Consider the following 25927-nt stretch of genomic DNA (forward strand, 5'->3'; position numbering starts at 1 on the left):
AGTTTAAATAAATAGTGGGATTGTTAAAATAAAATAAAAAATGAACGGGTCATCAAAAGGTTAACGTCTGAAGAAATGTAACTAATGTCAGACTACGTCTGCCATTTTTTTTCACTGGGTCCTTGAAGTTACAAGAAGCATTAGAAGGATGCATTCCAACAGTGGTAATTATTGCAATTTTGGATTTCTTTCTTTACTTTTGGGCTTTAATGGGTTTTGCTTCAAAAACTATCACATCGCTGGTCTCACTGTCCCTTTGCTGAGTTTCTAACTTTAAAAAAAAGTATTTTTATTGAGGTTTTTCCATTTCAGCAAACAACGTAACAAAACCACAGGAATGGTACAGCATAGCAAAAATGTCTCAACATACATAGATACAGAGGAGGACAGGAGAACAACAATACAAGTGACCCGGTGCAATCATTGAACTCAACTTGGCTCCTTGGTTCGCATTACCAGAGAGCAAGGGAGAGGATGATAAGGCCGTGACAACATGGTACAATGGTGCAGACCTTCCCCTGCAGCGATTTATCGCTGCGGACACGAGAATTCAGGATAAGGGCAGCACGGTAGCATAGTGGTTAGCACAATTGCTTCACAGCTCCAGGGTCCCAGGTTTGATTCCCGGCTTGGGTCACTGTCTGTGCGGAGTCTGCATGTCCTCCCCGTGTGTGCGTGGGTTTCCTCTGGGTGCTCCGGTTTCCTCCCACAGTCCAAAGATGTGCAGGTTAGGTGGATTGGCCATGATAAATTGCCCTTAGTGTCCAAAATTGCCCTTAGTCTTGGGTGGGGTTACTGGGTTATGAGGATAGGGTGGAGGGTGCTCTTTCCAAGAGCTGGTGCAGACTCAATGGGCCGAAAGGTCTCCTTCTGCACTGTAAATTCTATGATTCCATGAAGATTTTCAAGGCATGTTCGGGCGTGCACCAGAACATAATTCCCTCAACTTCAGTAACACCAGGGGCAACAGTAATGCGCTGCAACATAAGAACATAAGAACATAAGAACTAGGAGCAGGATTAGGCCATCTGGCCCCTCGAGCCTGCTCCACCATTCAATGAGATCATGGCTGATCTTTTATGGACTCAGCTCCACTTTCCGGCCCGAACACCATAACCCTTAATCCCTTTATTCTTCAAAAAACGATCTATCTTTATCTTAAAAACATTTAATGAAGGAGCCTCTACTGCTTCACTGGGCAAGGAATTCCATAGATTCACAACCCTTTGGGTGAAGAAGTTCCTCCTAAACTCAGTCCTAAATCTACTTCCCCTTATTTTGAGGCTATGCCCCCAAGTTCTGCTTTCACCCGCCAGTGGAAACAACCTGCCCGCATCTATCCTATCTATTCCCTTCATAATCTTATATTTTTCTATAAGATCCCCCCTCATCCTTCTAAATTCCAACGAGTACAGTCCCAGTCTACTCAGCCTCTCCTCGTAATCCAACCCCTTCAGCTCTGGGATTAACCTAGTGAATCTCCTCTGCACACCCTCCAGTGCCAGTACGTCCTTTCTCAAGTAAGGAGACCAAAACTGAACACAATACTCCAGGTGTGGCCTCACTAACACCTTATAAATTGCAGCATAACCTCCCTAGTCTTAAACTCCATCCCTCTAGCAATGAAGGACAAAATTCCATTTGCCTTCTTAATCACCTGTTGCACCTGTAAACCAACGTTTTGTGACTCATGCACTAGCACACCCAGGTCTCTCTGCACAGCAGCATGTTTTAATATTTTATCATTTAAATAATAATCCCTTTTGCTGTTATTCCTACCAAAATGGATAATCTCACATTTGTCAACATTGTATTCCATCTGCCAGACCCGAGCCCATTCACTTAGCCTATCCAAATCCCTCTGAAGACTTCCAGTATCCTCTGCACTTTTTGCTTTACCACTTATCTTAGTGTCGTCTGCAAACTTGGACACATTGCCCTTGGTCCCCAACTCCAAATCATCTATGTAAATTGTGAACAGTTGTGGGCCCAACACTGATCCCTGAGGGACACCACGAGCTACTGATTACCAACCAGAGAAACACCCATTAATCCCCACTCTTTGCTTTCTATTAATTAACCAATCCTCTATCCATGCTACTACTTTCCCCTTAATGCCATGCATCTTTGTCTTATGCAGTAACCTTTTGTGTGGCACCTTGTCAAAGGCTTTATGGAAATCCAGATATACCGCATCCATTGGTTCCCCGTTATCTACCGCACTGGTAATGTCCTCAAAAAAAATTCCACTAAATTAGTTAGGCACGATCTGCCCTTTATGAACCCATGCTGCGTCTGCCCAATGGGACAATTTCCATCCAGATGCCTCGCTATTTCTTCCTTGATGATAGATTCCAGCATCTTCCCTACGACCGAAGTTAAGCTCACTGGCCTATAATTACCCGCTTTCTGCCTACCTCCTTTTTTAAACAGTGGTGTCACGTTTGCTAATTTCCAATCCGCCGGGACCACCCCAGAGTCTAGTGAATTTTGGTAAATTATCACTAGTGCATTTGCAATTTCCCTAGCCATCTCTTTTAGCACTCTGGGATGCATTCCATCAGGTCCAGGAGACTTGTCTATCTTTAGCCCCATTAGCTTGCCCATCACTACCTCCTTGGTGATAACAATCCTCTCAAGGTCCTCACCTGTCATAGCTTCATTTCCATCAGTCCCTGGCATGTTATTTGTGTCTTGCACTGTGAAGACCGACCCAAAAAACATGTTCAGTTCCTCAGTCATTTCCTCATCTCCCATTATTAAATCTCCCTTCTCATCCTCTAAAGGACCAATATTTGCCTTAGCCACTCTTTTTTGTTTTATATATTTGTAGACACTTTTACTATCTGTTTTTAGATTCTGAGCAAGTTTACTCTCATAATCTATCTTACTCTTCTTTATAGCTTTTTTAGTAGCTTTCTGTTGCCCCCTAAAGATTTCCCAGTCCTCTAGTCTCCCACTGATCTTTGCTACTTTGTATGTTTTTTCCTTCAATTTGATACTCTCCCTTATTTCCTTAGATATCCACGGTCGGTTTTCCCTCTTTTTACCGTCCTTCCTTTTTGTTGGTATAAACCTTTGCTGAGCACTGTGAAAAATCACTTGGAAGGTTCTCCACTGTTCCTCAACTGTTTCACCATCAAGTCTTTGCTCCCAGTCTACCTTAGCTAGTTCTTCTCTCATCCCATTGTAATCTCCTTTGTTTAAGCACAAAACACTAGTGCTTGATTTTACCTTCTCACCCTCCATCTGTATTTTAAATTCCATCATATTGTGATCGCTCCTTCTGAGAGGATCCCTAACTATGTGATCCTGAATTAATCCTGTCTCATTACACAGGACCAGATCTAGGACCGCTTATTCCCTCGTAGGTTCCATTACACACTGTTCTAGGAAACTATCGCGGATACATTCTATAAACTCCTCCTAAAGGCTGCCTTGACCGACCTGGTTAAACCAATCGACATGTAGATTAAAATCCCCCATGATAACTGCTGTACCATTTCTACATGCATAAGTTATTTCTTTGTTTATTGCCTGCCCCACCATAATGTTACTATTTGGTGGCCTATAGACTACTCCTATCAGTAACGTCATCCTCTCGGATATCAGACCCGTCTGTACCCTGCAGGAGCCAATCACAGATCTTAAACCTGCACCAACATAAATAATAATTTGAAAAATTACAGGGACAACATAAATAATAATTTGAAAAATTACAGGGACAATCCGCGAGAACCCCAGATTTAAAATAATATTTTACATATACCCAAAGATGCAACAAAACCTCCACCTCAGGCGCAGTACACTGCCACCCTGTGGAAGACGGACTACAATGAGGAGGGGACTCAGGAAAGCATCATGTAAGATCACCTGGAGGAAGGCGCCTATTTTCCCTTTCTAACCTACCCTCAAATGTAAGACGGAATCCAAAAACGCAAATCCACAGCATACAGACTCTCACTCCAACAAATCGAGCAAGGAGTAACTGACCACCTCTTACTCCAACAACTCCAGAGGCTCCAACCACAAAGAAGAATCAGAAGGGACCCAGTCCTCTCTGGGATCTGTTGGGGAGCTTAGCACGGATTCTCAAAACACAAAGAAACAAAAAATGCAAAATATAAGCCCGATACAGATTAGCTCTAACTCTAACTGTAACTAGGGGCTTTCCTCAATCCAAGTGACGATTTACCTAATCCTACCGCCCACCATCCCATCCTGGCTCTTCTCATCTTCTCCTCGCAAAAGCAACGATTACAGCATCTTAAAAAAAGTGCAAGGCTATGCACAAACCACATCTCACATGACCGACTCAGTATTGCTTTAGCCAAAACAGGATAACAGGCGACCCTCACCCTCGATACCCTTGCCAGGAAAAAAGACAATAACATGAAATCGTCGGCGCAATCACAAGTGAATAAAATCCAGGATTGTTGATGAACTGCAGGATTATAACACACTAGGCCATGGCAGGATTGTCAAGCAATCCTCAGAACCCCCCCTCAAGGTCCATTGAACAAACGCTCTCACCTCTGCTACGCCGCCGCCCAGGCTGGTGGAGTGTGTGTGGGGGGTGACGCGACGCGACCAGCTGCGTCCTACTCCTCACGATGAACATCGAGGACAGGACAATATAAGACCAGTGGTCTCCGCAGCCAAACCGCCATTGCAAGCTTGGCTCCACCCCAGCCATCACCGACCGCCCAAATCAAAGAAAGACTATTCCGATTTAACTCGGCTCCGCATCGCCAAAATCTAGCGAGGATCTTCCGGGGACATAGTACAAGTCATATCTCCCAAATAGTAAGTAATTCTGGGATGTGCATTAGGATAAATTTAGGGATTGAAAGTAGAGCCAGAGCTCGGGAAAACACAGCCACTCCCACGTTCACGTGCTCCCCCATCCCCCAGCCGCCGTGTTTTTAACTTTTATGTTGTATTGTTTGAGGAGAAGTTACTCTTACTCGTTTCCAAAAGTTACAGCAGAGCAAGTTTTCTTAGTGCAGCAGGGAGTTCGTAAACACTATGTATGCATTGAAAACAGTTCAGATTGCCTGTATTAAGCGTCATAAATACTGGGAAAAAAAGACATTTACAGTTAAGAAATCTGATTTGAATTATGTTTGCTTACATTATAGGATTTCTTGTGCGGTTTATTTGTCGTCAGGGTAGAATATTGGTCCTTCATCAAAAGAATAGAATTGAATCTCAGCCTTGAATAACATTTGTTTGTCATTACCCGTCAGCATCTTTGAGGAGGGAGGTATGAAGTGTGGATCTGAAGTGTAAACAACGCCCCATACTTGCTTTTTTGGGGATTGATTTTCCAGAATATGCATTGTCAAATGTCTTCAACCTGGTATGAAAATGACATTGAAAAATTAATTCTGTACATGACAGTTTTGGATGAAGGAGACACTTCAGGCCAATTGTTTGCAACCTATCCAGAATGCTAACAACTTCCGATTGTTCCTAAAAATGAGGCCAGTCTTCACATTTCCGAGCATTTGTTGATGATTCTCCGAGTAAGGAAATAGTCTTGAACCCTGACCAAAATTTGACCAATGAGGTCCTGAATCTTTGATGTGTTTCTCTGGAATATCCAGAAGTATTAATCTGGGTTTTGTCCTTTTTAAAAAAATATTTTTATTCACAGCTTTTTAACAAAATGTAAATGTACAAAATATCAGAAAAGACAATCAAAGAGCAACAAACGACCATCACAACAGCCCACCCAACAGTCCCAACCCTCCAGCCCCACTGACACTGACCCTCAATCACGTCCCACCTCCCCCCTTTTTAACCCCCCCAAAAAAACGTCCCTCTTTGCTGACCCTTTAATCCTACTTGAAGAAATCGATGAATGGTTTCCACCTTTGAGTGAACCCTTATACTGACCTCCACAGAGCGAATGTGAAGCGGGATTCTCCGAGCCTCCGCATCGATATCGCGATCGGTGTGGGTGTGGAGAATGGGCGCCAAACCCGAGATCGTGGTCGACGCGGCGTCGGTTGGAGGCCATTGAAAGAAGCCCCCGCGGCGAATCATCGAGTGCAGCTGGCCGAGTTCCCGATAGCGTGGTTCGCTCATGGTTCCACCCGTCGGGAACTCGGCGTGGCAGCTGCGGACCCAGTCCGCGGCTTCCCTGGTGGGGGGCCTCCAGGACGGCCAGGCTACCGATCGGGGGCCACCGATCCGCGGGTGCGAAAGATCTGAGTGGTCCTATGTTTTCGGTGCCGGTCCGTGGTGTGGGTCGGCCATGTCGCGCGGTCCCCTGCCCGGAAGTGCAGGGCCCCGTATCAGCAGCCAGAGCTGCGAGAACTACTCCGGGGCCCTGCCAGCCCCCTGCAAATCGGAGAATCACCTGGACTTTCTCCAGGTAAGTTCAGAGTGATTCGTGCGTGTTTTTTCGCGGTTGTGGGGACATAGCCCCGTCCTTGTAGAATCCCACCAGTGATCTTTTCTAACTGCAGGAATTCTGCCAGGTCGCCTTTGGCTGCACCGCGTCCCTCCAACAAAACAAAATCCATCTCCGGACTATCAGGGAGGCAAAGGCCAATACATCGGACCCCCCCCCACTCCTGACACCCCAAATATCGATATCACCATCTCCAGACTCGGGGCTAGCCTCGCCCCCAGAACCTTGGACATAACATCCGAGAGCCCCTGCCAGGACCCCCTCAATCTTGGGCACGCCCAGAACATGTGGACATGATTCGCAGGCCCTCCCCGTAGTACGCCCACACCTATCCTCCACCCCCTCAGAAAACCTGCTCATCCTCGCCACCATCACACAATCAACATAGCATCAGAGAATTTACAGTGCAGCAGGAGGCCATTCGGCCCATCGAGTGTGCACCGGCTCCTGGAAAGAGCACCCTACTTAAGCCCACACCTCCACCCTATCCCCGTAACCCAGTTACACCGCCTAACCTTTTGGACACTAAGGGAGAATTTAGCATGGCCAATCCACCTAACCTGCACATCTTTGGACTGTGGGAGGAAACCGGAGCACCCGGAGGAAACCCACACAGGCATGGGAAGAAAGGGCAAACTCCACACAGACAGTCACCCGAGGCCGGAATTGAACCCGGGACCCTAGAGCTGTGAGGCAGCAGTGCTAACCACTGTGCCGCCCCTCTGATTCTATGATCAGCTCCTTGTCAATATCCAAAATCTGCCCCTCCCCTATTTCGTCCTCTGCTTGTCTTGCAGCATCGAGGGCGGCAACCCCGGGGAAGACGGCACCTCTCTTCTCACAAAATCCCAAACCTGCAAGTACTTGAACCCAGTCCCCTTGTGCAACTCAAGCAATTCCTCCAACTCCTCCAGCCCTGCAAACTTACCCCCGAGAAACAGATCCCTGAAATGCTCAATCCCCACCTGCCGCCACCCCCGGAGCCTCGCATCCAGTCTCACGGCACAAACCTATGGTTATCGCCCACAATGACATACCATTTAACCCCAAGTGCTGCCTATACTGCCCCCACACCCTTAAAGCCGACATCACCAGTGGATTAACGGAATACGTGGCCTGTGGGAATGGCAGAGGTGCCAACAACAAAGTCCTCAAGCACGATGCCGAAAAATGACTTGGGGACATGTCATGATATCCACATGAGCATATCATGGTGCAATCACACACACACTGATGGACAGGCAGTTGGACCAACCAGCACACACATAACATCGCAGCCAATCACCAGTGAGAGCACACGCACTATAAAACAGGGAACACCACAGTTCCCGCTCATTCTACCAGGAGATAGCTCAGAACACAGAGCTCACAGCGTGCCACTTAGACATAGACCATGTGCTGAGTGCCTCACTAAGATAATGATAGGGCTGGGTCCACAGGTTAGCTGGTGAAGCATGTACCCAAGCCAGCAGTTAGTTGTAACCGTTGTTTAGACAAAACAGAGTTGTACCATCTACAGCCGTGTTGGATCATTTGTGCAGCAGAACACCCAACACGACAGGACAAGGATGGGGAGTATCTGAAAAACAAACAGAAAGCTAGGCCGAACTGTCATTTTAACTGTCTGCACTCGCCTGCCAACAACAACGGCAAAACGTCCCACCTCCTAAAATCCGCCTTTATCCCCTCCATCAATCGAGCCAAGTTCAACCAATACAACTGGGCCCAGCTCCATGCCACCTGGATACCGAGGTGTCTAAATTTGTCCCCACTGCCCTAAATGACAGCTCCCCCAACCTCCTTTCCTGCCCCCCAGCATTGATCGGGAACACCACATGCTTTTCCCATATTCAATTTACAGCCCGGTAAACGACAAAATTCCCCCAAACTCCCCATAATACCCCAAATGCAGCCCAATAGGTCCGGAATGTATAATAGGAGATCATCGGCATACAACAAAACCCTCTGCTCGATCCTCTGCCCCACCCGCTCAATCCTTCTCCAATCCCATGACATCCTAAGCACCATTGCCTGTGGCCAAGGCGAAAAGCAGCACAGAGAGTGGACACCCATGTCTGGTCCCACCGTGTAAACCAAAGTACCCCAAACTCACTCGGTTCGTCAGCACACTTGTCACCGCCACCTCATACAGCAACCGGACCCGATCCACTAACCCCTGCCTGAACCCAAAACTCTCCAACCCCTCAAATAAATATGCCCACTCCTGGGTTTTGTCCTTCTATCCTAATTGGTGCTTCATGAGGAAATTTTGGGCTCCTCTTTTCAGGACCCATTTGCTGCTTTTGAAATTCGATCGAGTTTGTCAATTTTGTTTGCTGAGAATCCTGTGTGACACCAGGTTCCAAAACATCGTCAGAATGTACGGCAACAGCCTTAATACAGAGCTTGTCCCTTGTAGGTTTCATTTTAAACATAACATTCCACTTTGGGAGGAAAATGTGTTTTTTTTTAACCCAAATAAGTTGACTTTGACTCTGTTTCAGAGACATTTTAATGATCAAGCTCTGACACTTGGCTTTTGGGAATGTTCTTAAAATTGTGTCATAACATCAATGAAAGCTCCCAAGTCAAGATTTCCCAGCTGCTTCATATATTTCACAGGACATGAAGTTTGAATTGAGTAGCACTGCAAACAAACGCATTGTGTAAACAGACCGGGCTCTTTTTAGTTCATTCCCTCAAATTGCTTTTTAATTCAAACCGATATTGACTGTATTCAATCATTGTGAGGATTAATTACAGAATATTTGCTTCACGGTTTTAATCATTTAAATTTGTCATCTCCCTTTATCTTGACTACGGCTCAGTTTCTAGGCTGTAACAGCTATGTGCTGTAAATGAAGAACAGATCCTGTATTTCCACTTGCATTGATAACAGCCAGAGCATTATGCCTCTGCAGTTGCCAACCAGAGCAGCCAGTCTGCTTTTTTGACCCCTGATTATTCTGTTCGTGGTGCGGTTTCTAAGTCATCGTTTCTGTCACTGCCTGATTCCTGCTGCATTAATCACTGTAACTTGTGGAGTAATTGCCTACACATAGGAACTAAATTACTGCACTTTATGGATTGAGAGTCAGCCAAAGGCAGAAATACAGATTCAGGAGTCGCTTATGAAAACAGAGTGAATGGGAGTTGTCAGGTATGCAGTCTCCAGTGCCAGCGCAGTGTGAGGTCACGTGGCAAATAAAAGGGATGTGAAATCCCCACTGTGGGAGTGTTTTCAGATTTTTGTAGGATTTTGTTCCACATCCCTCTTCCTTTAAGTGGAGGTGTTATACGATGTTGTCACGCGTACTTTACTTCTGATACAGATTTGAGGGCATAGTTTTCCATTCAGGAGACTAAGTCCGGTGGTGGATGGGAATGTGATTCCCGCTGGGCGGTGAGGCAGGTGAACACGCGCGATCTTCCGCTTTTTGGCTAAGTTAATTATGCATTAGTGAGGAGCTCGGCGAATCTTGTGGTGGCGTGGATAAGAAGTCACACATCCTGCTGTTACCTCATGGGATCGACAGTCCTGGTGCCATATTCGATGGGTTCCCGGACAGACATTTGCTGATTGCAGGCAAGGAGCTCCGTATTAGTCCCCCAGATTCCTTGCAGCCACAGCTCGTACTGGATAAACCGGCAGATGTGACTAATCACATCCTGGGATATATGAGGGCATCTCTGGCATTGCCTTTCATTCATCCCTGGGTAAGAGCATCACCGGCAACACACACATGGCCGGGCCAATGCTCGCCATTGCAGTGGTCCAGGTTTTCCAGCCTCTTCACCTTATAGAAGTCCTGCTGTCTCTTGTTGCTCAGGCCCTTGCTTCTCCTGGTCCTGTGCCAAATGGTGATGGATCCCTTTCTCCTCATCTGGATCAGAGCCATTACCAAGGCAGGGTTTCCTGCTGCCTACATCAGCAGCACTTCAGTGGATGTGTGAACAAATTGAATTGATACATTACATGAGCATGTCCTTTATAGGTTTCCCTCCATCTCAAAGCCACCTGGCAAGTCTTAAGCACTTCATCTTTCCTCGGTCGAGACATGGCATCCCCACCACCACCCCTTCCAGGACCAGAGATGGGTGTTCCTCCCGTTCATACATGACTGCAGATGGAAACATTGCTCTTTGACCAGGGTGATTAAAGCTATGTCCAAGAAGCCTCTCGCGGACACTTTTCCGATTGTCTCCACCACCTTTGAGGCTCAAGAGAGAGACCATTGCCGTGGCAGTATACAAAGACTATCCACATGATCCCTTGCCAGCGATGACCTTCCACCCAGGGGGTTGGAGGTTTGGAGTCATGAGTTGGCTGCCCTCCACCAGTTGTGACCTTTGCCGATATCCATATCCCTTTATCCCTGCCTCTGACTGCAGCCAGTGGCAAATGGCACAGAATGAACATCAGCTCCATATCTTACTGTGACCTTGATGTAAAGCGATCCATGAGTCCGAAACAATCCTGCAGCAGTGCGGCCTTCATCATAGAGAGGAGAACACAGGTGAGCATCTCTGACATCCCGTTGCCTCATAATTATTTGCGTGTCCCTTTGGTCAGCCACTTGTGCTGACCTTGAACTCCACTCACCCGGGTAGACGCTTCTCCCACAGGAATATCACTGACTGACTAACTGCATAGCCAAGATTAGTGTGGACAAATGGTGCATAACACCATTCAAACTCGTTCCATCACCTCTCCTCGTGTTACCCTGGACCCTATCATGACCCACCTCCACATGTCTTTCCTCTGCCCAGAGCCGACACCCATTATCATCCCATGGTCACCCTGCCCCCTCCTGTTACCTGCACCACCTACTTTGTCCCCCAACGTGACTCCATGATTGAGACCTTCACCAACCAGACTCTCACCATAGACCTGCCAAGTCCCCTCCCCATCTCATTCCCCTTCTGACTGTGTCTGAGGGTTCAGGGTAAACCATTTCGGACAGAGATGAGGAGGCATTTCTTCATCCAAAGAGTGGTGAGCCTGTGCAATTCATTACCACAAGAAGTGGTTGATGCTAAAACAGTGAATATATTCAAGAGGCAGCTAGATACAGCACTTGGGGTGAATGGGAACAAAGGTTATGGGGAGAGAGAGCAGGCTATTGAGTTGGATGATCAGCCATGATCGTGATAAATGGCTGAGCAGGCTCAAAGGGCCAAAAGGCCTCCTCCTGCTCCTATCTTCTATGTTTCAATGTATAACCAGTATCCTGAGTTCTACCAACAGGACCCCATAATGGAACCCATCGACCTTGCCCTCTCGGACACTTTCCAGCTGCCCACTTCCCTGGACACTCTCAACTCCCTCTTCCCCGGACATTCCCCGCTCCCTGATTCAACTGACATTCTTTACCTCTCTACTGGTCCCTGGATCCTCTGCACCCTTCCCACTGGAATTCTGCCTCTCCTGTCCAGCCTTAATCCACCCTTTTACCCTACCCCACCCCCACACACCTTCCAGCCTTTGCCTGTCTCCCTTGTCCAGTGTTTGCTAATAGCACTCGATTGAAGTTTTGCGAGGTCCGTAAGAAGGAAAAAGCAACATCTGGGCCTGAAAAGTCATGGGAGGGTTGAAGCTCGGCAGGTGCCCACCACTCATATATAGTCGGAAAACTGAACCTTCTAAATCCTTGCTGGCGGGCAACTTAATTTTGCGGGTGAACTTAATGCTGGCAAGGTTTCCTTTTATTGAGTGTGCATGATATGCTAATGCATGCGAATACAGTTCCTGGCATTGTTCGTTGGGAAGTTCAACCCGCCTTTAACCTGCCTTGAAAGTCGGGAGAAGAAAATTCCAACAGTCTATCCTGCCGTTGGGCAACAGAATTTATTGCCTCCCACCAAATTAAGTGCCCCCACCCACCACAAATCCCACTGCTGATGAGAATGGAACATTCCACCCAGGATGAAGAAACATACAGACATCTGGTTAATAGTAGTGATATAACAAAACCCCTCACAAGCAGCGCTAGTAAAATTGGTACAGATTATATCTGGTATGCAGAGCAGTCATCATCAGGAAGTCACAAGCGTACCATCGTGACTGCTTACTCCAGCTTCAGTCCGGCTAGATCAAAATCCTGTGTGTTGTATCTTTTATACATGACAAATGCGGGTGTAATAATGTTGTGTTCTGTGTGAATGATGTTGACACTAAAGCAATTATCTTGTTCACGCCTTCGGCTACGCTTAATTTCTCTGGGTGTCCTTTCCATTAAGGCTGAAGTGTGGTACACTTCAAGATGCATCATTCAAATGCATGCCATCAGGCCCACAAGGAAATAAATATCACATTGTTGAGCAATAGAGTCGCACGTCCTCATTCAATCACTGGCTGCCAAAAATGCACTTTTGTGTGCAGTATCTTATGATGCAGTGTTCTATCGATGGAATAGTGGATATAGTTTCAGGTCCCGTGTTTTCCCATTGCATGCCCTGTAGCATGTCACAGGTGAGGCCATCGGATTTTGGATGTCACCCAGCAAATTAAACTGCCGAATGAGATCCCAGAACAGTAATAAAGATTGATAAGTAATAAATAGAATTGAACTTGCTCAGTCACCTTGAGGCAACTTTCTTGCCCTTTATTCAGCAATGTTTATTCCGCTGCTTTGTGTCAGCCCCTTGGAAGTATTTTGTCAGTTTTTTCCCAGCTTTGGAAGTTGCGGCTGAAAAATACTTAAGTGGCATGAGTTCTGGAAAATATAAATCTGCACCTTTTCCATATATTTGGATTGATGAATGGTTTGTCTTAAAATTGACATACGTATTTTTTTATTTTATTAATAATGCACAGAACTTGATCATTTGTCTTTTTTAAACATAACATAAATAGTGTAAAATAATCTTCCAAAATTAATGAGACTTAATCGAGATATTCAAGATCCTGAGAGGTCTGGACAGGGTAAAGAGTGAGAAACTGTTCCCTGTCAGGAGGACACAAAGAGCCAAAACACACAGATTCAAAATAATGGGCAAAAGGCGTAGAATTGCTACTGTGCCGAAGGAGACCGTTCAGCCCATCTGGTCTGCACCGATCCTCTGAAAGAGCACCCTACTAGGCCCCCCCATCCGCCATCCCCGTAACCCCACCTAACCTACACTTCCCCGGACACTAAGGGGCAATTTAGCATGGCCATTTCACCTAACCTGCGCATCTTTGGACTGTGGGAGAAACCCGCAGACTCGGGGAGAAAGTCCACACAGACACCTGAGGCTGGAATTGATCCCGGGTCCCTGGTGCTATGAGGAAGCAGCGCTAACCACTTTGCCACCGTGCCGCCCCACATGCCGAAGTGATGTGAGGAAACCATTTTGGGCGGTTGGAGTCTGGAACGAACTTCCTGAGAGGATCGTGGAGGCAGGTTTAAGCGAAACATTCAAAAGGGTCATGGATTGTCATCTGAAAAGAAAAAATGTGCAAGGTTATGGGGTTAAGGCAGGGGAGTGGGATTAGGTAGAATGCTCTTTCAGAGAGCCAGTGCAGATTCGATGGGCCAAGTGGCCTCCTTCTGCACTGTAAAGATTTTCTGATACTGATTGAGATTAATTGTATTTGGTGGAAGATGCACCCCCACACTTTGTACAGTCATTCTATCTCCTCCATTCAAGTAACTGATCTTGATGAATGTATTAGTCCATCTTCTATGGCGTTGCATACGGGGTGTTATGATCAGATGTAGTTCTTTTATGAATTTATATTAGAAAGGGAGTAATTGAATCAGGTTGTGCAATTGAGCTCAATCCCCATTTAAATGCGTGCATTCTAATAATAATAATCTTTATTAGTGTCACAAGTAGGCTTACATTAACACTGCAATGAAGTTACTGTGAAAATCCCCTAGTCGCCACACTCCGGCGCCTGTTCGGGTACAGAGGGAGAATTCAGAATGTCCAATTCTCCTAAACAGCACGTATACCGGGACTCGTGGGAGGAAACCGGAGCACCCGGAGGAAACCCATGCAGACACAGGGAGAATGTGCAGACTCCACACAGGCAGTGACCCAAGCCGGGAATTGAACTCGGGTCCCTGGCGCTGTGAAGCAACAGTGTTAATCACTGTGCTACCGTTGTTTAGGCTTCTGGGGTACGTAGTCATGGTACTTGTATTCCAGAGACAAAGGGTAATGCTCTGGAAACCTGGGTTCAAATCCCACCATGGAAGATAGTGAAATTTGAAATCAATGAAAATCTGGAATTATAAGTCTAATGATGACCATGAATCATTGCTGATTATCATAAAAATCCATCTGGGTCTCTAATGTCCTCCAGGGAAGAAAATCTGCTGTCCTTACCTGGTCTGGCCTACATGTGACTCCAGAGCCACACTCTTAAGTGCCCAAGGGCAATTAATGATGGGCAATAAATGCCAACCTCGCCATCGACGTCCACATCTCATGAATGAATAAAAGAAGATCCCGTGTTAATAATCCAGAGAATTTGAGTTCAACTCTCAGCAAGGCCGTTTAAAAAATAGAAATTTGCTGTCAGTGACAGTGAAGCCATTGGAAGGTCATAAAACCCAACATTTAACTTATGTTCCCTTAGGGAGAGAGATCAGCTGTCCCTACCTGCTCTAGACACTGCCACTGTCTCTGGGCAATACATGAGGTAAAGATATCATCATATCATCACATAACGTTGAAGAAAATAGCCGAGATGAGATTGAAATAATCTGTTGCAGAGAGCGAGAAAGAGTGTGGAAATGTGCTGGGACAAGTGATGGAGGTGAGACTGACAGGAAGGAGAAGAGGAAACCCAAGACCGGATGGAAGGTAGTGGTGGTCAGAGACTTAAACGCTGCGAGATTGGATGAGGAATGGGGAACTGACAGGAGGAGATGGAGCAGGCTGATTAGCCAACATTGTTGCAACCCCAAGTAATACGGGAGAAGCCGAAAGAAGAAAATCATCATGTAGCAAAAACTCTGCTGAATGATTTATTGATTGGAATAGCCGGGGAGGGTGTGGTCTTGCGAAATAAAACAGCCTCCAAGTAACTCCAGAACTTATTATAAAATACTTTGGAATGGAATTTGTCTTGGAAAGTGGCATTAAACAATCGGCATAGTATCGACCGTTTGATATATGTAGCGACGCGATTCCATTGACCGAGGCCCATTTTCCCTGTTTCTGTCTCTATCCATTGGTATAAATGTATTGTTTCTCCTGACTTTTTATTCAGTGGACTAACTTCGCACTGCAGTGAGTCACGTGGTCAGCACAGACCAATGAATTCTGACAATCACATTCCAGAAAAATACATAAAACCTCAACTAAAGGCTCAAGTAAATTCAAGCAGCTGTAGCCAGATAAATGTGGTAACAAAAGTCATTAAAATATTAGCCAGTGTTCCCTGGATAACGCAGTGACCCACTTTACGAACAAGCTAAGCCATAGGTGCCGGCTGTCAGAATTGATATAATTCCAACTACTTTAAATTTTGTCCATGAGTTATATTCTGTGAAATAGCTAATGTAATGTAAGACCAGCCGGATATTTAAAAGTGAAAACCGGACAGTTTATCTCATCTCAGGGTTCAAATGAATTTAAAAAGTGATTTCAATTCTGCTCTTGTGATTTTTGACCTCGTCCAAATAAGATTGCTGCCTGCTGCAAACTCTCTCTTTGGCCTTGAAATTGTGTGGGGCAAATTCACTGGTGGAATTTTGGCAATGCACAACTCGCATCCATGCCAATCAGATGGCGCTAGTCTGCAATCCAGATCATGGGAATGTGGTCCCTTCTTGGCTGAGGCAAGCACATCTCGTCTGCGAGGTCATTTCAAAGCAGTGAAACCCGGATGGAATCCCAGTGGAACCAGTTTCCACACCAAATTCTTAACTGCCGAGCAAAACCTTTCGTTTCCACCCTCTCGCCCCAGGACTTTCAGAGGTTTTTTTACCCCGATCTTGTGTTTCGTTTAATTGTTTAATAGGACTGTTTTACGAGGGAACATTTTCAGTTTTGATATTTTCTACTGCAAGTTTATTATGAATGGGTCTGCAGGTTGTCAAAGAAACATGAGCCTTTACTAGTATTAAGTGCTGACATTGACTTAGCTGCTTGTGAATGAGCAAAATGACTGAAGTAAGTTTGTCAATAAATAAATATATCCAGCTGGCACTCCCATGGTTTAAGAGTACTTTGTGGACTCAAAATCTATTTTTTATTCACAGTATAGCAAAGAAAGGGCTGTCCTTGGGAGGATCAGATGGTGGGGTAAGTCATCCAATTTTATTACTTTCTTTACTTAAGTAACCAAGTAGAAACAGCATCCCTCTGTATGCTGAGGTGTTCTGTGATTTCTACCTGGATGCAAAACTCACGGTTGTTCTTTATTCCAGAGTCTGCGTACACACGCACACACCCCAGATACATGACACACCACACTCACATACACACACTCACACACACACACACACACACATTCTTACAGACACACTCATACACACACAGGATTCTGGCCAACTATTTTCATGGGGCTGATGGAAGATGACTGAAATGGGCCATCTGCAAACTGGTTGGGGACAGGGGTGGTAGTGCTGAAGCCACTTTTTTAAAATGCAAAAATGTGAAAATATGGACAAAAAGCACTGAGCAGAAATAACATTTTAGTAACCAGCCAATCCAGGTCCCCGCTCTCCATTTGCTTCTGCCACTTTGAACATGAAGGCTCTCTCTTTTCTTTAAAACACCATGCTCCGATGGCAGCCCCTGAATGGCTCACTTCCCTGGTGCCCTGTCTCCAATCCTCCCCATTTCCCTGGCCGCTAACTGTGCAGCTTACACCATGAAAACGGCACTTCACGGCATGTTGGTGTCTGGAGTGAATTCTGACCTGGAATTCATCTTGCACTGAGTATTCCAAATTTTAAATGGTCACAACAATTTATACTACAGGAGAAAAGAGTTTGTTGGTTGGCAAGTCGACCCTAATTGGCCGAGGCACTGCCATGGAGAAAGCAAAGGGGTTAGGCCATCCAAACTCCTGAATAATTCAAAAAGGCGAAAAGCTTGAGCATATTCCTCTTGTCTGCAGGGAAAGGGGGTGCGTATGAATGTATGTTGTTTCTAGCACGAGTAAATGAGCCACGTTACAAGCTCGACTGATTGTCTTAAATTGGTTGTTAGTACAGCTATTAGCACAACCAGGACTGGTCAGCAAGTGAAGCCCAATCACAGAATCGCACCTCACAGGAGACATTTTGTTTTGGGTTTTGCACATATGGGTAGGTTGAGGACAAAAGACATTTGCTTTCTCCGAAAATGTGTCCCAAACATGTGCTGTCCAGCAGTGGTGTCAGACGGGTACCGTGCCATACTGTTGCTCTGTTGACTACAATGGATGGCAAAGACTGATGGGGCTCTGGGTTTTTCTCTTTCTCTTCCATGACTTCTAGCCTCTGCTTCCAATGCTGACTTTCAACCGCCTGACAATTCTCAAGCATCACGTTCGTCTCAGCTTTTCATTCCGCTCAGTGTTAACTCCAGCTGACTTCCCATTGCTGTCCCATGCTCAAGCCTTTCCGGGATGTGTCTACAGCATTCTTGCTATTGATCATGACCATTGTAACCCTCATCACTGGATGAGTGTATTAGCATCCTGGCCCTGATTGAAACCTAGCTTGTAGTTGACAACTCTTTCTCTCTATACTGATGGCTCTCATTCTCAAATCCCACATCATTTATTTCCCCATTACTCTGTCAGTTTTAAAAACCTCTCTCTCTTATCCCATCTGCCTCTCATTTAAAGTTCTCCTCGCCTCCTGTTCCCATTGTAACTTCCTTGCTAGGATCACTTCCCTTTTTACTGAACCGCCACGTGCAATGGCATTGTCATTGATTTCGATCTAAATTCCCCTTGCGGTCTCTCTCCTCTGACCTCTCTGGTACAGAGTTCTCATTCGTCCACATCCTTCACATTAATTCCCCTAACCACACCCTATACTCTTCACCTTGTCATCTCCAGCAGTTTTGTGCCAGCTACCCTCTTTAAGGGAGTGAAGATGAGGGCAATACTGGATAAATAATGAGAATGGCAGAGAGCAAATGACGACAAAGCGTCAAAGGTCTCGTTGAATAAATCTTTGAGTCCAGGATTATCGTTGTGTACAGAGTGTCAAAGTTAAGAGTTTGAAAATGCAGTTGTAAGTGAGTCGGGAGAGATTTGTGTCCCGGGGTGGGAGCAAGAAGAAGTGAATTTGGAAAGAGTGGAGGTCTGGGTGCTGAGAGCAGATGGAGATCTTAGATATGGTCTTGCAGTGACTGAACAATGGCTGTAGAGAGGTCATACAAAAAGGCAGTGTCAAGGCAGTGGCTATGAAAATGGAGTATATATAGAGATTTATCTTGCCTGGTGAGGGTGCTGAAAATATTATGAATGGGAGTATATTACAGCTTTTAGGTAACAATGCACAAATTGAGTTAGGTGTGGGATATTTGATCTATTTTATTTTCTACCCTAACCATTTCTCAATTTAGTCATGGTGCAAGATAGTTTCCCTGAGAATGGAAATCAGACCAAAATATGTCAGAAGTCTATTTGTAAAATCATAGAATCCCTCCAGTGTAGAAGGAGGCCATTCGGCCCATCGAGTTTGCACTAACCCGCTGAAAGAGAACCCGTCCATGCCCACCCCCCGTCCTATCCCATCTAACCTGCACGTCCCTGGACACTATGGGGCAATATTATCATGGCCAATCTAACAAACCTGCACATCTTTTGACTATGAGAGGAAACCAGAGCAGTACAAACTTAATCAGTCAATAGAACAGAGAACATACAATGCAGAAGGAGGCCATTTGGCCCATCGAGTGTGCACCGACCCACTTAAGCCCTCACTTCCACCCTATCCCCATAACCCAATAACCCCTCCTAACCTTTTTGGACACAAAGGGCAATTTATCATGGCCAATCCACCTAACCTGCACTTCTTTGGACTGTGGGAGGAAACTGGAGCACCCGGAGGAAACCCACGCAGACACGGGGAGAACGTGCAGACTCCGCACAGACGGTGACTCAGCAGGGAATCGAACCTGGGGCTCTGGCGCTGTGAAGCCACAGTGCTAGCCACGTGTTCTACCGTGCTGCCTACTGGATAAAACTGAGAGCTCTGACAAACTTGTTCAAATCTATATTACGATATATTTACCAGCTCTGGTGTTCATAATGCCAATATTACCGCTGTTCAGATTTTTCAAAAGTTTGGAATTCTGCGAAGGGCTTGGTATGCGATCGCGTCTGGAGCACTGTACATTTTTGGCTCCACTATTTCAAAAGGGATACTGTAGGGAATTTTAAGTTGGACGAGTGTGTGAGGTTGGATGAGGACGGCAGGTTAAATAGACAAAAATTGTGAGTGCATCTGGAAGGCAGCTCTGACCTGCTAACTTCCAGGTTAGTCTGAGGGGACAAGGCATGGACAGCCAAACCACCCCCAGGAGTCCGGTTGGCGTGTTAAATATGGTAATGAGGCTGGAAACATCGTATTTAGCCTGCTTTTCAGTTTTATCAGTGGCCAATTGAGCATCCCGGCCGCTGGAAAAGCTGACAGCTTCACCAAAGAGAGGTGAAGTGAAGAAAGTGCCCCCTCAGCTCTCTTTGTGGACCAGGAGGAGCTAGGGTGCTCCCCTTGGGATCAGACCTCCTCCCTGTGGATCAGGAAAAGGCCCCACCTTATGTTGCGGTCTTCACTGAAGTGCTCCCTGTGATGATATGTGACCGCGGTTCCACTCTCAAGATCCCATCAATGAAACACTATCACAGCAGCAGAACAAGCCCATATAATGACGCTCCCCACCTGACAGAAAGCCAAGCCAAAGTAATACTCCACAGCATGTGGGGAAACCCAGACTGCATTACCTCCTGTGGGATTCTGGAACCCCTGCCCCTCCACTTCCAATGCATTGGTACGTTAAAATTCCCCAACAATGTCATTGGATCAGTGTTCAGCAGAGGGCCACAATGATGGCAACTTTCCACTTCTAGAGTAGACCATATGAAATGATGAAACTGAAAGATCTAGAAAGGGATTGAAAATGGGGATGTCTGTTGAAGAAGCTTTGACCAGGGGTGTTCGTTTAACCAGCCCGGGTCTGGATTTCGAGAATCATGTCACTCGTGCCAAAATGTCTGTTTCTGTTTTAGATTTTTTAAAAAAAATTTAGAGTACCCAATTCAGTTTTTCCAATTAAGGGGCAATTTAACGTGGCCAATCCACCTACCCTGCACAACTTTGGGTTGTGGGGGCGAAACCTATGCAAACACGGGGAGAATGTGCAAACTCCACACGGACAGTGACCCAGAGCCGGGATCAAACCTGGGACCTCGGTGCCGTGAGGCAGCAATGCTAACCGCTATGCCACTGTGCTGCCCTCTGTTTTAGATTTTAGTGGCTTATTTGACAGCAAAGTAAATGGCTTCAGCAATCCCCATGCGCCACAGCAGCACACAGCTTTCCAAGCATCGAAACTTGCTATGAAATGGTGACCTGCAGTAATGGTGCACCTCGGCCAGCGAGCCATTGAATTTGCTCAATCGCTCACAGGATGTTTCGAATTTTCTTTTGTTGCTGTGACGTCAGTCATATCCCTTCACATGAGAATCCAGACGTTTGGAAAGGGTCGATAAATTGGAAACAGATACATGGGGCGGGATTCTCCAATAATCGGCGCGATGGCCGGAACCCGGCACCAAAAACGGCGGGAATCACTCCGGCGACGGGCCCCCCGAAGAGGCGCAAATTCTCCGGCTCGGAATGGGCTAGCAGCAGCGTGACGTCATTCGCGACGGCGTCACCCGTCATGGACACCACGCGGCGTCAGCACAAGACCCGGAGACCCGTAAAAATGGCCGCCCGCTGCGCAGCGCCGTGGTTCCAGGAGCGGGACATCGAGGCCCTCCTGGACGCAGTGGAGCAGAGGAGGGAGGCCCTGTACCCCGGACACGGCCGCAGGTTCGCTTCACGCCTCAGCCGGGGCCTGTGGAGGGAGCGTCGAGGCTGTAACAGCAAGGACAGGCACCCAGTGCCACAAGATGGTCAATGACCTAGTCAGGGAAGCCAGGGTGAGTACCCCCCCCACCTCCGATGTGCGGCACAGCCATGGCTGCACCCACCCATGCAGGCTGCAGTGGCAGGATGGGTTGTGAACCTCTGCCAATATACACACAACCGCTGGTCTGCATGTATATCTCTGCCTAACCCTTTATGCCTGCCCTTTATCTCTGCCATCCACCCCCCCTCCCCCCCCCTCCCCCCCCCACAGGAGAAGCGCGCTCACAACAACCGGGAGCATGAGAGGACCGGAGGGGGTCCAGCTGAAGTACGACCACTCACCGTTCATGAAGAGAGGGCCCTGGAACTTGCAGGCGGACCCGAGGACCGGGAGGCTGCAGATGCAGAGGTCGGGGGTGCAACCCAAATGAGATCCCCACGGCCTGCCCCCCTTTTCCTCTTCCCCCATATCCCCTACCCCATATCCCCACCCCCCATTATCCCCCATATCCCCCTTCCCCCATATCCCCTATCCCCCATATCCCCCCTCCCCCATATCCCCATTCCCCATATCCCCCACCCCCCATATCCCCCTTGCCACCGATCCCCGTCTGCGTGTCTACCCATGCATGCTGTATTGTGTATTGCAGGACCAAACGTCGAGGCACCCGTCCCCACGGTTGCCGACCGCCCCCAGGACGATCCAGGGCGGCCACGAGACAGGGACAGACCCGGAGCAACAGGGAGACGACGCCCCCAGGACGATCCAGGGCAGCCTCGAGCCAGGGACAGACCCGGAGCAACAGGGAGACGACGCCCCCATCTTGTGCGAGTGCGGTGGCTCCGGTGGGCCAGGCCCAGCGACGAGGGGGGCAGCCACAGGAACAGGTCCCCGTCGCAGCTGGCCCAGGACAACCCTACCCAGGACACCCCTACCCAGGACACCCCTACCCAGGACACCCCTACCCAGGACTACCCAGGACACCCCTACCCAGGACACCCCTACCCAGGACACACCTACCCAGGACACACCTACACAGGTCACTGACGCACAGGACACTGACGCACAGGACACTGACGCACAGGACACTGACGCACAGGACACTGACGCACAGGGGACGGGTGGACAAGAACCACCACTCCAGGGGACCATGGACTCAGAGTGGGACGAAGAGCACGACACAACGCCACTGCTGTCACCAACACCCTCCACCATCGCAGAGACACTCACCTCAGTTGGGCACTTTAGCGATGAGGCTTCTGGTACACTAATTGGTGCGCACAACACAGCCGTCCCGGTACAGCAGGTGGAGGCAGGAGCAGCCGAGGGGCCGGGAGGTCGAAGGGCATCCTGGCACGAGCAACCATCTGCCGCCCAGACGGCTCCCGGGTTCCTGGAGGTACCACACCCACCCTAGACCCGATGCAGTCATGGACCAAGGGACAATCAAAGGGGGTGACGGCCGGCTTGCGGCAGCTGCAGACGAAGGTGGAGGAGTTCACCCGCAGGATCATCATGCTGTGGTCACAGACCACCTGGATGTTCATGGAATAGGTCCCCTTCCTATTCGTGAACACGGCCCTGTTATCTGCAGGTGGCCGCACGGCGACGTGCATCCCATCGATTGCCCCCTGGACCATGGGCATCCTGGCCACGGCAGCGAAGCCCACTGCCCGGGCATCCTGGCTGTCCCGGTCCACAGGGAACTGGATGTAGCGGTCCGCAATGGCATATAGGGCGTCTGTCGCTGCACGGATGCACCGGTGCACCGATGCCTGCGAGATGCCGGACAGGTCCCCACCTGGAATGACCCCGTGGCATACAATTTCAGGGCCACCGTAACCTTGACGGCCACGGGGAAAGGGTGTCCTCGCCCAGTGCCACGTGGTGCCAGGTGTGCCATCAGGTGGCAGATATGGGCGACAGTTTCCTGGCTCATCCGGAGCCTCCTCTTGCATGCCCGGTCTTAGAGGTCCTGGTACGACGAGCGGGGCCGGTACAAACGGGGCCTCATCGGGCATCTCCATCGCCGTGGCACCACCACCTCCTCCTCCTCCTTCTCCTCCTCGTCCTGTCGGGCGGGCGGCCCTCCAGCCTGGGTGGCTGCCACCTGCCTCCCTGTAGCGTGCTCCTCTGCGGCAGCCTCCGCCGCCTCCCTGGCACGTTCCTGCTCCAGCTCCCCCAGGGCAACATGTAGAAGTGCGACTCCCGCCACGGCGGCCAACATCGCTGGGTGATCACCAAACATAACTGCCTGCAGGGGGTGGGGGGTGGGGGTGGGGGGGTTAGATGACATGTCATCATTTCCCGTACCTCCCGCCCCCGCCGCCCGCAGCCAGCTGCCATGGGCACTTGCCCACTCCTCCCCAACACTCGCCCCCCCCTCCCTGGCACTCGCCCACCCCCCTCCCGGGCACGCCCCCCCTCCCCTTCACTCACCCTTTCCTCCCCAGCACTCGCCTTCTCGTCCCCTGCACCCGCCCTCCCCGGCAGTCGCCTCCTTCCCCGGCACTCGCCCTCTCCTCCCCGGCACTCGCCCTCCCCCCTCCCCGGCATTCGCCCCCTCCCCAGCACTCGCCCTCCTCCCCGGCACTCGCCCTCTCCTCACCGGCACTCGCCCTCCCCGGCACACGTCCTCTCCTCCCTGGCACTCGCCCTCTCCTCCCCGGCACTCGCCCACCCCCCTCCCCCTCCCCGGCACCCGCCCTCTCCTCCCCGGCACCCGCCCACCCCCCTCCCCCCTCCCCGGCACTCGCCCTCTCCTCCCCGGCACTCGCCCACCCCCCTCCCCCCTCCCCGGCACTCGCCCTCTCCTCCCCGGCACCCGCCCACCCCCCTCCCCCTCCCTGGCACTCGCCCTCCCCCCTCCGGCACTCACACCCCTTCCCGGCACTCGCCCTCTCCTCCCCGGCACTCGCCCTCCCCCCTCCGGCACTCGCACCCCTCCCCGGCACTCGCCCTCTCCTCCCCGGCACTCGCCCTCCCCCCTCCGGCACTCGCCCCCCCCACCCGGCACTCGCCCTCTCCTCTCCACCTCCCCCTCAACCCCCCCCCCTTCCCCCTCCACTCCCCCCCCCCCCCCCCCCCCCCCCTACTCACGTGGTCACGTCGGCGGGACTTCAGCCCATCCGGCCGGGAGAATTCGGGCGACCCCGGGGCCCATAGTGTCGCGCTGGTCCTCGCAATTCTCCGATGCGGGCGGTGCGATTCGCGTCAGCGGGAATTTTGGGGGGCCGGAGAATTCGGCAGCCGGCCGGGGCAGGATTCACGCCGACCCCCGGCGATTCTCCGACCCGGCAGGGGGGGTCGGAGAATCCCACCCATGGTTCTGCTGTGATATAAATTCAAGATAAAGTAATATTAAAACAAATTGACAATTACAATTAACTATCTGGGACACTATTAGTGAGGCTGTTTGAACAGGAGTCCGAAAAGCTTTGAAAAGAGGTCGTTGGACAAATGCTTCCATTTTAAAGGAAGTGTGCCCATATAAAATTTTGCAAATGAAATTCAGATGTCTTGAAGGAAACACAAGGAACCAGTTGGCGAGAAAAGGAGAAATGGTTCTCTGTTGCAATAATTTTTCGCCCTATCGTCCGATTTCCTAATGGTGTAGTATCATTTTCGCAGGGCCATCAATCATGGATGTGATTTTCCCGGTCAATGACTGTCATTTTGGGAGGGAAACACGGGAGAATTCCTGCCAGGTGGATAGGCGTGATCCAGATCGCAATCCACCCCAACTTAGTGCAAAAAACGATCCCTCACGTGAAACACGCCCTGCCTGAGTCCTCAGGCGTCTGATTTGTCCGACTCGGGGCTCAGCTGTTCACTGCTAACAAGGGGGAGCTGCATTTAAACGGTCCCTCAGCGCTCACTCTCAGTCAAGCCAGGAGATGGCAGCACGGAGGCCTGCTCCTCGATTTCTGCAGGGAGATCTGAACATCATGGGTGGCACGGTAGCACAGTGGTTAGCACTGTTGCTTCACAGCTCCAGGGTCCCAGGTTCGATTCTTGGCTGGGTCACTGTCTGTGTGGAGACCGCACGTCCTCCTCGTGTCTGCGTGGGTTTCCTCCGGGTGCTCCGGTTTCCCCCCACAGTCCAAAGATGTGCAGGTTAAGTGGATTGGCTATGCTAAATTGCCCTTAGTGTCCAAAAAAGTTGGGTGGGGTTGCTGGGTTAAGGCGATAGGGTGTGGGCTTAAGTAGGGTGCTCTTGCCAAGGGCCGGTGCAGACCTAATGGGCCGAATGGCCTCCTTCTGCACTGTAAATTCTATAAAATCTGTAAATTCTATGAAATCCAGCAGCATCATTGGAGGACCAGCATCCAATGTAGGAAGAAGGTGAATGACCTCCTATGAGCTTCAGGGGTAAGTTACCATCTCTCTCCTCCTGGCGGTCCCGTCTGCCACCCTGTGGATTCCAACTCCTGCTCCGCCAATTCACTGGCTGCCACCTCACCCCCTTCCAACAACTGACCTCCCAGA

The 25927-nt window shown here is 49.1% G+C and overlaps 1 protein-coding gene across 2 annotated transcripts in view; it reads left to right on the forward strand.

Moving 5' to 3' along the window:
- Positions 1-25927, forward strand: part of ogfod3 (2-oxoglutarate and iron dependent oxygenase domain containing 3) — a 216452-nt gene that overhangs the window by 102166 nt on the left and 88359 nt on the right. For both annotated transcript variants that reach the window (XM_072483276.1, XM_072483277.1), the window contains exon 5: positions 16621-16663. In XM_072483276.1, the coding sequence (XP_072339377.1) occupies positions 16621-16663 (43 nt within the window). The remainder of the gene's footprint in view (positions 1-16620; positions 16664-25927) is intronic.

This window comes from Scyliorhinus torazame, chromosome 18 (genome assembly GCF_047496885.1).
Source record: "Scyliorhinus torazame isolate Kashiwa2021f chromosome 18, sScyTor2.1, whole genome shotgun sequence".
NCBI classification, from domain to species: Eukaryota; Metazoa; Chordata; class Chondrichthyes; order Carcharhiniformes; family Scyliorhinidae; genus Scyliorhinus; species Scyliorhinus torazame.